General features: G+C 35.8%; 1 protein-coding gene across 10 annotated transcripts in view; it reads right to left on the bottom strand.

The window, feature by feature from the left end:
• Positions 1–7,866, bottom strand: part of rapgef2b (Rap guanine nucleotide exchange factor 2b) — a 136,636-nt gene extending 128,770 nt beyond the window's left edge. For all 10 annotated transcript variants that reach the window (XM_067388880.1, XM_067388877.1, XM_067388873.1 and 7 more), the window contains exon 1: positions 7,272–7,866. In XM_067388880.1, coding sequence (XP_067244981.1) covers positions 7,272–7,340 — 69 coding nt within the window. In that variant the 5' untranslated portion in view covers positions 7,341–7,866. The remainder of the gene's footprint in view (positions 1–7,271) is intronic.
• Between the last annotated feature and the right edge of the window lie 6,767 nt (positions 7,867–14,633).

Consider the following 14,633-nt stretch of genomic DNA (forward strand, 5'->3'; position numbering starts at 1 on the left):
ATTGATTAGCTAATCTCTGTTGTCTCAGATGACTACACATTTGTCCTGTGTTGGCCACCGTAGCTTCTCTATATTGCAATTTGCAACCTCACCACACTGCACCTTTAATAGAATGGAATATTGCAAACAACACTGCTTTTGCTCCTCTTTTGTAAGTCTCTTTGGATACAAGAGTCTATTAAATGCATACATTTTAAATATGTAAATGTTTAACAACTAGAATCTGAATTAATATATTTATTTGATTCCCATCCCTAGTTAGAAAGCAAAATGATTTAATAGTTCAAAAGTAACTAAAGCAGTGGACGTTTTCCCACAAATCATATCAATATAATATCATAATATCATATCAAGTCTCTTACCTTTGAATGGTAGAATTTTAGAAAACTATAACTGGATTTATCCATAAGCAGAAAACTTGTGCACAGCAGGTAAAACACACAGTAATGTGGCCAACCGTAGCTTGTGAGGAGCATCTTTTAAGTTTGTTTGTAAGTAAATTAAGCATGTGATGACCACTGGTGCATTCAAATAGTGCATTCCACTTCATTGGATAAGCTTATTAGACTCTCCTACCAAAAGTAAAATGGATGAGCATATTCAAATGCCGTTGGTCCAGCAATAACTGGATTGGAATGCTCTTAAAAAAAAAAAAAAAAAAAAACATTTAATTTGACTTCCAAATCCTAGTGAAATCCCTCTTCGGTCATTAGGCATTCCTCAACTTTTGGCTGGCCAACTTTAACATATGCAAAGCATCATTTGGCATGAAACCAAAAGGTCACATGACCTCATACTGGAAATAGCCCTATAAGACCAATGCAGTTCTATAATCATTTTGACAACCAGCAATTGGTGGGCTATTACAGGCGATGCATTAACAAAGAATAATATCTCACAAGTCAATGACAGTGACAAAGAAAGACGTGCCACGTGTTCTGGCATTAACACAACAGTTGTCATCATTTCTTTATGTTCTCCAGCCGGTCTGTCTATTCTTCCTGTGTAAACTGAGATGGGAGATGTCATTGAAACCACTCTTGGTTCATGCACGCTTGTGTATGTATGGTATGTGTCCAACAACCACTTCTTCAAGGTAATGGCTGCCATTCATAACATGACTTCACTTGGCAAGAAGACTAAAAACATGAGAACTATATATAAAAATTAGGGCTGTCAATCGATTAAAATATTTAATTGCGATTAATCACATGACTGTCACGAGCTAACTCATGATTAATCACAATTTAATCGCACATTTTAATCTGTAATCTTTACATTATTTCCGTAATAAAACATCGAACGCTTAACCAAACAGCTGATCGGGGTTATTCTGGATTGGGGTTATTCTTTGCTTTTTTTATTATTATTTATTTATTTATTTTTATTAAATGTTTGAAAGAACAATAACAATCGTCATCATTTGCTGAAACTTCCTCGTCGTCGTGGAGAGCGCAGTTCATGGTTGCATAGCAACAACAGACGCCAAGGGAGTGCAAGTGCTTTGGAAAGAAGGAGAAAGTGGCGCGGCTATGATTTCCACGCGTTTTTAGATGCGCCGTGAACTATGGCTGCATCTCCATTTCTCCAACTATGGGCTAGGTTACGGGTCAAACAGAAAATGCGTGCTGCGTTAATCGCGTGTTAATAAAATTTGTGCCAATAAAATTAATTTGTGTTAACACGTTAATGTTGACAGCCCTAATAAAAATACAAAAAACCTATTTATCTAGCTATCTATCACATAACAAAAAGATAGACTACAAAAATTAAAAACATCAGTACTAATATATACATGCAAGAACCAATGAGGTTCATTCTATTGTGTTACGCAGCATGTTTGAGCTTCCACAAGAGATTTGTCCTCGTGCGTGAATCTGGTTCAGTTGAGCTTTATGTTCGCTGATCAATGTTTATATGTGAATAAAAGCCTAATTTAAATCTGTTCATCATATAAAGCGATCGAGTTTCTTAAGAAAATTTGGACTAAAGGCCCCGACATCCTTCAAACGAATTTCTTTTTCGTTCTTCGTTTAGGGGTAAAACGAAGTTCGAAACACGTGAGCTGCGATATACTGTAATCGAACATGTGACACCGCTGACACTGCTGAGAGCAACAGTTAGATTAATATGTAAATATGTGCTGTACACTTTCTTCTCAGTAACAAAATAAAGACAAAAATGAGAAAACAGCAGGCATTTTTTTTAATAGAAAGCATAAGAAAAGCATCTGATCATAACATTATGTTAGCACGAGCTCTGCAAATTAGCACTCCAGTCACGTCACATTTATTTATATAGCATATAGAATAGATGTTCATTCAATAGATTGCTTAAAAGCAAGCAGCTTTACAGTATCAAACATGAAAAACAGTGTCTGTGCCTCATTTCATCAGAAGCACAACTTCATTTTGTACTATAAAGCAGCTATCCAGCGTATTCATGTTTTCACCCGCAGAGATATTACCTCAACGAACTCAAACACACGAAATGAGTTAGAGAAGACTTCCACACGAAAGAAGGCGGAGCCTCAGCGCACACCTCCCATTAAAGGGTTAGTTCACCCAAAAATGAAAATTATGTCATGACTCACCATCAGTCTAGATTTTAGATCACCATCTAGATTTAGTCTGAGAGCTTTCTGTCCCACAATTGAAAGTGTATGTATGGTATACTGTCCATGTCCAGAAAGGTAAGAAAAACATCAAAGTAGTCCATGTGACATCAGTGGGTTAGTTAGAAGTTTTTGAATCATCAAAAATACATTTTGGTCCAAAAATAACAAAAAATACGACTTTATTCAGCATTGTATTCTCTTCCGGAATCCTTTCCATTGAATTGATTCCATTGAATTGATTCCATTGAACCCTTTCATCTGTCGCCGTTGGTAATGCACTTTTACGTCGTTGTTTTTGGCGATTAGGACATTCGCGACATGCACACCTACGCACCTTTTTAAAAAATATAGCAATACCAAAATACAAACAATGTAGAACTAGATAACACGTCAGCAGTGTCTTACATCAGCAGCGTCACTGCGGAGTCGTGAACCACACTCCGGAGCAGAAGGGGGCGGTAATGCACCAATAAGCTGGATGTCAACCCCCGTAAAACAGGAAAGAAGAAGAAGAAGTCGTCGTCGTGAATGCGGATTGACAACAGACCCGGAAGAGAATACAATGCTGAATAAAGTCGTAGTTTTTGTTATTTTTGGATGCTTCAAAAATTTCACGGATGTTCTAATCGCCAAAAACAACCACGGCGACGTAAAAGTGCATTACCAACGCCGACAGATGAAAGGATTCAATGGAATCAATTCAATGGAAAGGATTCCGGAAGAGAAGACAATGCTGAATAAAGTCGTAATTTTTGTTATTTTTGGACCAAAATGTTTTTTCGATGCTTCAACAAATTCTAACTAACCCACTGATGTCACATGGACTACTTTGATGTTTTTCTTACCTTTCTGGACATGGACAGTATACCGTACATACATTTTCAATGGAGGGACAGAAAGCTCTCAGACTAAAATCTAAAATATCTTAAACTGTGTTCTGAAGATGAACGGAGGTCTTACGGGTTTGGAACGACATGAAGGCGAGTCATTAATGACGTAATTTTCATTTTTGGGTGAACTAACCCTTTAAGCTATTGTCACAGACCAATGGTGGCATGAAGGTGTTTTGCAACTGAAGCAAACTTTTCCTGAAAGTTCACTTTGGCAAGGCATTTTGAACTTCCAAAAAGAACACAAAACGGACTTCATTTTGGCCTGATTTTGTTAAAAATGACGTTGCATCAGTTCGCTCTTCAATTTTTTTTTCAAGTATATCGGGGCCTTAAGCCACTCAATTCATATGGATTAGTTTTACAATCTCTTTATGAACTTTTTGAAGCATCAAAGTGGTAGTCGCATAGCTGTCTATCGAGGGACAGAAAGCGCTTAGATTTCATCAAAAAGATCTTTACTTGTGTTCTGAAGATCAACAAAAGTCTTACGGGTTTGGAACGACATGAGGGCGAGTAATTTAGTGACAATTTTTTATTTTTGGGTGAACTGACCCTTTAAGATTCATAAGATTCACATTTCTGCAATACAGTATACTGTAAAAATGACTAATACAATGACTTATTTAAATCAGCATAAAGCAGTAAAAAGTAATATAATACTGAATTATGCATAAATAAAGATTAAATAATACATCATAGGTTTTGCATTACAATATGAACAACGTTTTAAGCAGGCTTTATTTTCTTTCATTTTGAATGCTTATTTCTTATAGGAGCTAGACGACTTAGACAATTTCTTTCCAGAGTTTGAGACATTCATCCATATGCCACTTCTCTTAAATTCAGAAGACATCTGCAGCTCACTGACTGGCATATGTGTGTAAAACAAAGCTTCATTAAGAAAGAACAAAAAAGGAAGGATTTTTTTTAAGACAAACAAGAAAAAAGGCATTCTTAAACTCTGTCAAGCTCTGACATCCTTCTGATGCACTTCCTCTCACTGTGAAAGAAAGGAAGGAAGCTGCTTGGAAGGAAACCATCAGTTCAGGATGACCAGCTTCTTATACCTTTGTGGGCAAAAAAAAAAAAAAAAAAAACAGCCAAATATTGTCTTCTGACGCCAAAGAGATATATTTAGCTTGTTCAATTACCTAATACTCAAGATGCACCTCTTAGGAACAATAAGAGACGTGCCCTCTGTGCTTTGACCTCTGTGAATTGGTAGATCAAAGTGCAAAAGTACCATAAGCCTGTTTATAGTCTCTTTGACCCCTGCATACCCGTCTGCTGTCGAAAATAGTGTCCCAAAGGCTGTACAGGCCATACCCTCCACTATTCCCCCATATCTCCCACTCCAACTGGCAACATTTTGCCCCATTAAGATCTACACCATCCATCAGCATGTTAATGCAAAGTGCTGAGGTTGTTGCTGTCAAGCCATAATGAGCTTCAAGCTCCATTAGAATAGCCTGCGTCATTCCCTAAAAAGACGTCTTTACACATTAAGGGTGTCTTAAAGCCCATTTCATGGAACAGCTTCTTTTAGCCCACATAAACTGACCAAGATTACATCATGCATTTCACACGGACCTTGATTCTATATCCTATGCAACTAGTGACCATTCCAGTTGTGAACTTTAGGTGTGGTGCGTTCTGATTTTAGGGGTCAGTATTCCCCAACCCACACACATGCTGATCACTAAGACCGAAGTACTGCCATTGCTGAATAAAGGCCAACTCTGAGAGCGACCCGGGATGATTTAAAGGCTCTATCACTCAATGAGAACAGACATGGAATATCACGTAATCTCTAGGAAATGCAGCTGTACAGAATTGCATTTGCTAATGAAAACCATACTGACCCTCAAGTGCCTCTATTGTCTGTAATGCCTAAATCCAGGTACAAACAACTAAGAGCATGAACAGATGTGACTGTTCCATAGTGCACAAAATCAGTTCTTTCACAATCAGTTTGGGGCTCAATCTGATGTAAAAGTCTTAATGAGCAATCTTTTTTCATTTCTACACAACAGGAACTTGTGCGATTATGAGATTATTGCGTGATTAACAGTATGCATGTGTGAAGCAGGCCTGCATGTTTGCTATGTTAATAGTGAACTTTGGGGTTCATAAATTGACCTTATTTGGTTGTTTTTCAACAAAACACAAGTAATATGTATGAGAATTGTTGTAATCCATTAAAGTTGAAAAATAGGGGGCTAAATCAAATTAACCTGTCTGACAGCCTCTCACCTCAAGTGCCCGACACACTTTGGGTACGTGTCTCCCTGGACTAGTGATCCGATCGAACAAAATGCATCTTAATACCAGGGTGTAAGTGTAAACAGGGCCATTATTTAATTGGTATTGACTTGTGGTGTTAGTTCGTGAACGAATCTTTAAAGTAAACAAATCATTCTTGTTTACTTCCTACTTCCGTGCACTGCCTCATTTTTTGTTCTTGCTTTTAAAGACTGCGGGAAGAGCATATATATAACATATAGTGTGGGCTGTGAAGAAGGTTTTTTGTTTGTTTCAGATGGTATAATTTGTGAACGGACTTAATGAACTCGGCGTCTCGTGAACTAAATGAACGAATCAATAAGCCATTTGTTTGTGAATGTAAATGCGTACAAATGACTGGTGACCATATACAATACAAAATTATGGTTTTGGAAAGCTTAATTTATTTTAGGCTATTACTGTTGTCTTTTCATAGGCTCAATCAAATCTAGCAGCATCGATTCTTTTCTCAGAGCCAAATCATTACAGATGCTCATTGTCTCGTTCATTCACTGCAGCCCCGAGAATCGTTTACTTAAATGATTCATTCAAACACCCATTCGTTCACAGTCCACTGTATAACAAAGACCTCAAATGCACTTCAAATATTGATTGGTTATTTTCGGTAAATAAAACACACATACAAAATGTATGATAATTATAGTAATCTAAGATGAAACAGAGGGCAGCATCAAATTAAACCGACGTGCAGCTTATTTTATGTCTGACAAAGCATCCTGTCACTTTAAGTGCCCAACTTGACGGTATCGATTCTTTTTCGTAGTTTTTCATTACAAAATAATTACAGACGATAGGCTACAACACTTCTAGAGGAAAATTAAACAAATTGCAAATACATCTAGACTTTTACATATATCGACAGCCCTGCTGAAAACAAATAATAATGCAGTTTTTCGGTCGCCGACTGAGCCACGTAAAAGGGTGGAGACTATACAAAGCAAGCAAAATGTCATCGCAACGCCTTTCCAAATCATAACAGGGTCAATATCTTCACTTAAAACCTCTAACGAAATGTCATTTTGTGTCGCATCACACAAAACCTCTGCTGTGGGTACTGTTAAACTGTTTCCGACGCAAAGCTGAGCTGACAATGGTCGCGTAGAGGTGAAAGACGTAAAGTTTACAAACGTTTGCTTCATGTTTATGCAATGGACTGCAGTGAACAGACAAAATCCACGTGCCAGCATTATAAGATGATTAATGGGGACAATTATATACATATATGGGCCTACAAGTCAATTTAATTTAATTGCACTGACTGATTATTCTATATAAACTAACAAACGTTGCATTGTCAACAATGGAAGAAACAACATTTCATGCACGTGATATTAGTAACTGCAGAAATGCAGCATAATGTAACATTTAACAGCCACTCGTACACACAATAAATGATTTAAAAGACTTATTTGATTGAATGACTGGTTCAATCAATGATTTAAAGAACGTCTTCTGACCTGTTGCGTCCTGTCTGATGGATTCACCATCACCGCCTGCCGAAAACTGTTATCCACATAAGACGCCATGGTTTTCAAAACGCACTCAACAATTAAGTGAAACAATCCAGCGCGAATCTCACAAGTGGTTTATAAACGGCACACTAATGTTTTTATATAGCAGCAGCTGCAGAAGAGAGCCTGTCCCCAGGCCACAGCCTAAGCCAGGATCTTTCTTACTGTCCCTCGTCCCAATCAAGCAAGACCAGACAGTCTGCTTTTCCTGTTCCAGCCGCTGGAGCTTCGGCTGTGAGTTGACAGGCGACTTTCGTGTTAATGAAAGGTTTTTGCAGGGAAGCGGTACGTCTATGCTTTACGCAGACGAGTGCATTTTTCAGCATTCCGTTTGTCCCCTGTTCGCTACTCCATCTTCTTCAGTTTTCCGTCTTAAAACAACGTGCACTCCATGCGTTTGGTGATTGTCCATTTTAAGCCATGTGCAAAGAAGCGGAGGGTCAAAGGCAGCATTTATAAATAGTGTTTTAGTGTCTAAACGCGACGGATGGTCTGCCGTCTGGGCTCGCTGTTGTAAGCCACCACCATGGTGACCGACCGCCTCAAGAGGGTTCATGGGCGAGTCCATTCAGCACAATAATGCGCCCACAGAACAATTTCAATGCGCGCAACACATAGTGCTATGTCGCCATCCACAGGCAGAAGGCAGAATTACAAGCTTTGAGTCGTACATTTTACATTACATTTACATTTATGCATTTGGCAGACGCTTTTATCCAAAGCGACTTACATTGCATTATACTATACATTTGTATCCGAGTATGTGCAATCCCTGGGATCGAACCCATGACCTTGGCATTGCTAGTGCCATGCTCTAACCACTGAGCTACAGGAAAGCGTACACCCCCACACACTTTCAGGCAAGTGAGGGGGAGAGACAATGAAAATGCAAAATTAAACGTATATTTTAAGGTTTATTTTGTTTAATTTAATGCATCATAATTTTTAAAATATTCATTTTTTTAATGTGAATCTGTTTCTGATTTAAAAAAAAATGTGGCTTTGTTTTTCCACTGGGAAAAATATTCCTACTTTCATTTTTACATGATTATGATGAGTAATTTTCATAATAAATTATAATTAGAGTGGATCATATTAGATGCACCACATATGAAATCTGTGGGCCTATCTGGTTTGACGCAGATGGGCACTTTGGAATTCAACACCTCTGATCACGTGACTACCAGCCATGTATTATGTTCATGAAATCAAGACATCCTGTACTGTTGACGACTCATAATACATAATAACAATAAATCAACAATTCCTTTATACCCTTTACATTTCAGAAGTCATCATTAGTGGGATTGTCAAGGATGTTTCAGAAATAAATTAATCAAACTTCATTATGTGATTTTGTCAAGACACATCCATGATGCTGGAAATCAGTTATCTGACACTAAGTAAAGCCTTATTATTATATCAACAAAAGCAAACCGGTTTAAAGACGGTGTTTGAATATCAAATATATAATGCCTGCTGATGTAGCATACTATGAGAAAACAGTTTTCCTTAAACAAACAAATACTAGTCTTTTATAGACACTTGTCTTCAAAAATTACATTAGGCTGCATTTGGCAGACACTTTTATCAAAGTGACTAACATTGCTCGATGTCAGTTTATATAGGCCTACAATTTCAGACATATTCATTTATTCATTCAATCAAGCATTAGTCTGTTTGTTTATTTGTCTGTAGGCTATTTTCATTGTCAATTTTATTTATTAATTTAAATGATTTATCCATTGTGTTTGCCAATATTTAGGCCTATTTCATATCATTATCAATTTGTTTATTGTTTATGGCAAGAAATACATGTACAGTAAGTGTAGGTTACTGTGTATGCACTGAAGAAAATCAGCATGGACTGATTTTTGCGTTGGATTCTTTTTTTTTTTTTTTTTTTTTAATAAATAATTCATAAGTTTAATGCATCCCAACTAAACACAGGTTCTGTGGAGACACTCCATGGCAACGACGCACGAGTGAGTGAGTGAGTGAGTGAGTGACCTCCTGCCCAGGGCTTGTTTTACAGTCACTGAGATGCGCTTACTGATATTTCAAAGATCTGGCAACTGTTTTAAGACAAGAGTAAATAGAGGGTGATGAAGAGGGTACAACAGGACACCACACCTTCTCATGCAGATAGAGAAACTCAGTCTGGACAGAGAATGCTGTTCACAGGTAAGTATTTATGAATTTATTTTAGTAGGACACTTTATTTCATTAGTAGCCTAATATACAGTTGTAAGAAAAAGTATGTGAACCACTTGCAAAATCTTTGAAAATGTGAAAGATTTTAACAAAAGAGAGATCATACAAAATGTATGTTATTTTTTGTTTATACTGTCCTGAGTAAGATATTTTACATAAAAGATGTCTTATAGTCCACAAGAAAAAAAAAAAACCTGAATTTATTCAGATGGCCTCATTCAAAAGTATGTGAACCACTGATTCTTAATACTGTGTGTGGTTTCCTGATGATCTACGACTGTTTGTTTTGTGATGGTTGTTCATGAGTCGCTTGTTTGTCCTGAGCAGTTAAACTGAGCTCTGTTCTTCAGAAAAATTCTCCAGCTCCTGCAGATTCTTCAGATTTTTTGCATATTTGAACCCTTTCCAGCAGTGACTGTATGGTTTTCAGATCCATTTTATCACACTGAGGACAACTGAGGCATTCAAACACAACTAAAGTTTTCACCCCCCAACTCTTAGAGCCCTCTGAAGCTGCACTGAAACTGTCATTTGGACCTTGAACCGTTTGATGCCCATTGAAGCCCACTATATGGAGAAAAATCCTGGAATGTTTTCATCAAAAACCTTAATTTCTTTTCAACTGAAGAAAGAAAGACATGGACATCTTGGATGACATGGGGGTGAGTAAATTATCAGCAAAAGTTTATTTAAAAGTGAACTAATCCTTTAAAGCATCGTGTGTCCTTCTGGAGCATCAGTGAATGTTTGAACCTTTTTTAATAGTTGAGTTTGAGTCCCTCAATTGTCCTCAGTGTGATAAAATGGATCTGAAAATCACACAGTCATTGCTGGAAAGGGTTCAAATATGCAAAAAATGCTTAAAAACTGAAGAATCTGCAGGACATGGAGGATTTTTCTGAAGAACAGAGTTCAGTTTAACTGCTCAGAACAAACAAGCAAGGGACTCACAAAAACAAAAAAACAGTCATAGATCATCTTTTATGTAAAATATCTTACTCGGGACAGTACTAAACAAAAAATAACATGCATTTTGTATGATCTTTCTTATTTTGTTAACATTTTTCACAGATTCTGCAAGTGGTTCACGTACTTTTCTTACAACTGTATATAGTAGCCTAGGCAAAGTTCACGAATTTTAATCAAGAGTTACTTGTTGTCATCAAGGACCAGATGGCATTGGAGATTTCCGTCCCAGATTGGACTATTTCCCCCGAAGCATTGGAATCGGCCCGTTATCTCCAGATGCCACGAGTGATCTCAACTACCTCTTCCGGCCTGCAGCTCACGCGAGCCCGTCGTTACCGAAACACCGCTGCACCGGAGAAGTGGGCTGGGGTCTGCAGTACTCCACTGCACTCAATAGACGGACTGTCATCAACAACAAACAATATGAGGTTTATTATATTATATTATATTATATTATATTATATTATATTATATTATATTATATTATATTATATTATATTATATTATATTATATTATATTATATTATATTATATTACATTATATTATATTATATTATATTTTATTTTATTTTATTTTATTATGTGTAGCTAGTGAATCGTAAGACACAGGAGTAGACAGAAACAGTCTAATCTAACAAGAAACACACATGAGAATCACAGGAATATAGGCTACTAGAAAAACACAACCACTTGATAATAAATGACACAGAGGAGGGAGCGAGAGATTTAAAAGGGGCCGCAGCCTGAATCGGTGCATAGTTAATTATGCCCCAAAATAGACAGTTAAAAAAAATAATAATAATTTTTAAATCAGGGGACACCTTAGACTTATATTACATCTTTTGAAAATACGTTCTACGGCACCTTTAAGGAATTAAAGAATTCAATTGCATTAAATTAAAGCACTGACAGTAAAGACTTTTATGTTGTTAAAGAAAAGTTATATTGAACTTTCAAAGAATTCTGAAGAAAAAAAAATATCATGGTTTGTAATATTAATTATAGCAGCAAAAAAATAATAAGCAGCAGGATCATGTGACACTGAAGACTGGAGTAATGATGCTGAAAATTCAGCTTTATGATCACAGGAATAAATGACATTCTACAACAGTTTTTTTCAAATTGTAACATTATTTACAATATTGCTTGGTGAGCATAAGAGACTTTCAAAACAAAACTATAGTGTAAATAATTCTGAAAATGAGTTGTCGTTATCTAACCTGCCTCAAAATGAGAACTTGCTTCGTATGACGCATGAACACCTCATTGTCTCTTAGGATCAGATTTTACTTTGGTTCTATGTATTTTTTAAACATATTCTTTTAACAAATCTGCAAAGACTAGCTTTGATAGTATTGCCTCACTGTATGTGTCTAAATAAATAAAATACTTCCTTTTCTGACAGCCTTCAATCAGCTGTGCAGGACGGAGCAACTCCCAGCCCATTGTGAGCAAACACACACCAGTAACCACAGAGGGAAGGGTTAGATTACCACCAGCTCCCCCTATTACTCTAGATGGCGATGGGTTTCACTGGCAGGAAATGGCTAGAGTGGATGGAGAGGAAGCTTTTCTCCTCTAGTAATCAATAATTCAGTGCTTGCACACAGGCACGCTCAGCCCCAGTTTTGGGACAAACAACCGACCTGCAGGAGGCTTGGAACCACAGCACACATAATACTTACAGCAAAGACGACAACAAACAGATCCCACTTAATGAAGTGAGATATGATACACATTCTGGGTTGCCCGATTGTAATAAACTAAAATTCAGTGTCTGAATGTCTAATCTCACCATTCTCTCATTTTTCTTCTCTCCTGTCTGCAGTAAAGACAGTCAATGAAAAAGCACTTCCAGACACATACTTTTTCTCTAGAAATTGAAATGAGGGTTAAGTCAAATGATTGTTGAAAGCTGCTTTGTGATCATTGAACAATTTATTATTCAGGCATCTTGCATCTTTGCATCTTTCTTTGCTGTACTGTTCATTTCTCGGTTCATTAAACCTCCTTGATATGAAATGTGGTTTCACAAATCAAAGTAGAGAAAATTAAGGTTATTTATTGGCATCGATGGATGACGAACCTTTAACATCAATGAAACCTTTATTTATAGTGGAAAAAGCATCTGTAGATTGTTAAAATGTTCTAAGAAATAATGGTTCTTTTGTAAGATCTGTTCACTGAAAGGTTTTATTGGGGAACCAAAAAATGGTTCTTCTATGGCTTCACTGCAAAAATCCTCTTTTAGAACCTTTATTTAGATGCATGTAGAAAAAGCAAAACAATTCAATTAATTGACTTCGCTGTTCACCTCATTTCTGTGGTTCACATTGTCAGGAGCTTATAATGTCTCAAAAATATAGAGCTCAAATCCTCTTAACAAGGGTCACCATGGATTCAGACAGTCAATAGAAGCAAGAAAGCAGTAATCCTCTAGTTTAACAGGGTTATGTGTTTTCCCCTGCCTGTATCAGTGGTTAATTTCAGTTAATAATGGCACACAACCCACTTCAGCCATTTCCAATATCTTACTGAGACGAACAGACATGACCCTCTTCAGCTACCATTCTCAATTTTTCATTATCGACAATACTTTTTTAGAGTGTGTTTTGAGCTAAAGTACCCTGTGTTTAGCAAATGATTATAGTGTATTGGTGTCTTTGAGCCAGATGAGGATTTTCTAAAATGAAAAATCAGTTAATTCAGAAAACATGCATAATTGCAGACATAAAATTAAAAAGATGCCTATAAAAGTATTTATTTTACAGCAGGTATTTTGCTAGGGTTATTATTAACTAAATCTATATATATATATACACACACTACCGCTCAAAAGTTTGGGATCAGTAAGATTTTTAATGTTTTTAAAAGAAGTTTTGTCTGCTCATCAACGCTTAATTTATTTAATTAAAAATACAGTAAAAACAGTAATATTGTGAAAAATTATTACAATTTAAAATAACTGTTTTCTATTTGAATATTTTTTACAAAGTAATTTATTCTCGTGTTGGCAAAGCTGAATTTTCAGCATCATTACTCGAGTCTTCAGTGTCACATGATCCTTCAGAAATCATTCTAATATGATGATTAGTTCCTCAAGAAATATTTGTTATTATTATCAGCGTTGAAAACAGTTGTGCACCTTTTTTCAGGATTCCTTGATGAATAGAAAGTTCAAAAGAACAGCATTTATCTAAAATACAAAGCTTTTGTAACATTTTACACTACCGTTCAAAAGTTTGGGGTCAGTAAGAATTTTTATTTTTATTTTTTTTTTAAAGAAATTAAAGAAATTAATACTTCAATCAAAAGTGATAGTAAAGACATTTATAATGTTACAAAAGATTAGATTTCAAATAAACACTGTTCTTTTGAACTTTCTATTCATCAAAGAATCCTGAAAAAAAAAATATTGTACATAAATATTTTGTACAATAAACAATAAATGTTTCTTGAGCAGCAAATTGACATATTAGAATGATTTCTGAAGGATCATGAGACACTGAAGACTAGATTAACGATTCTGAAAATTCAGCTTTGCTTAAATTACATTTTAAAATAAATATTTTCATATAGAAAACATTTTAAACTGTAATAATATTTCACAATATTACTGTTTTTACTGTATTTTTAATTAAATAAATGTTGCCTTGGTGAGCAGACGAAACTTCTTTTAAAAACATTAAAAATCTTTTTTTAAAACTTTTGAGCAGTAGTGTGTGTGTATATATATATATGCATGTCATGTCATGTTTGTAGCCATATAAACTATAAAATGCACCTGATACTGTGATGTTTTTGAAATAAGACAAAGGTGAAATATGGAAAGAGAACTTTAAAAATGAAGGTTTACTCTCTTACCTGACTGTGACTATCTAGCTGTAAAACCTTAGCCTATATAAAAAGTATATTTATAAAATAATAATAACATTTATTATTATTACTAATATTATTGGGCTATTTTGATTAAAAAGTGATCAAGGTGTTACGTAGTAGTTATATTAAGAACTTTCTAGTAATCATCTCTGATTAATTTCAAAGCAAAATATTGCTATTTTAAAAACGAATGGCATGTAAAGTGGTTGGATATGTGTTTTGTACGCTAGTTTTCGAGATGTACAG

The sequence above is a fragment of the Chanodichthys erythropterus genome, chromosome 1 (assembly GCF_024489055.1).
Source record: "Chanodichthys erythropterus isolate Z2021 chromosome 1, ASM2448905v1, whole genome shotgun sequence".
Lineage (NCBI taxonomy): Eukaryota > Metazoa > Chordata > Actinopteri > Cypriniformes > Xenocyprididae > Chanodichthys > Chanodichthys erythropterus.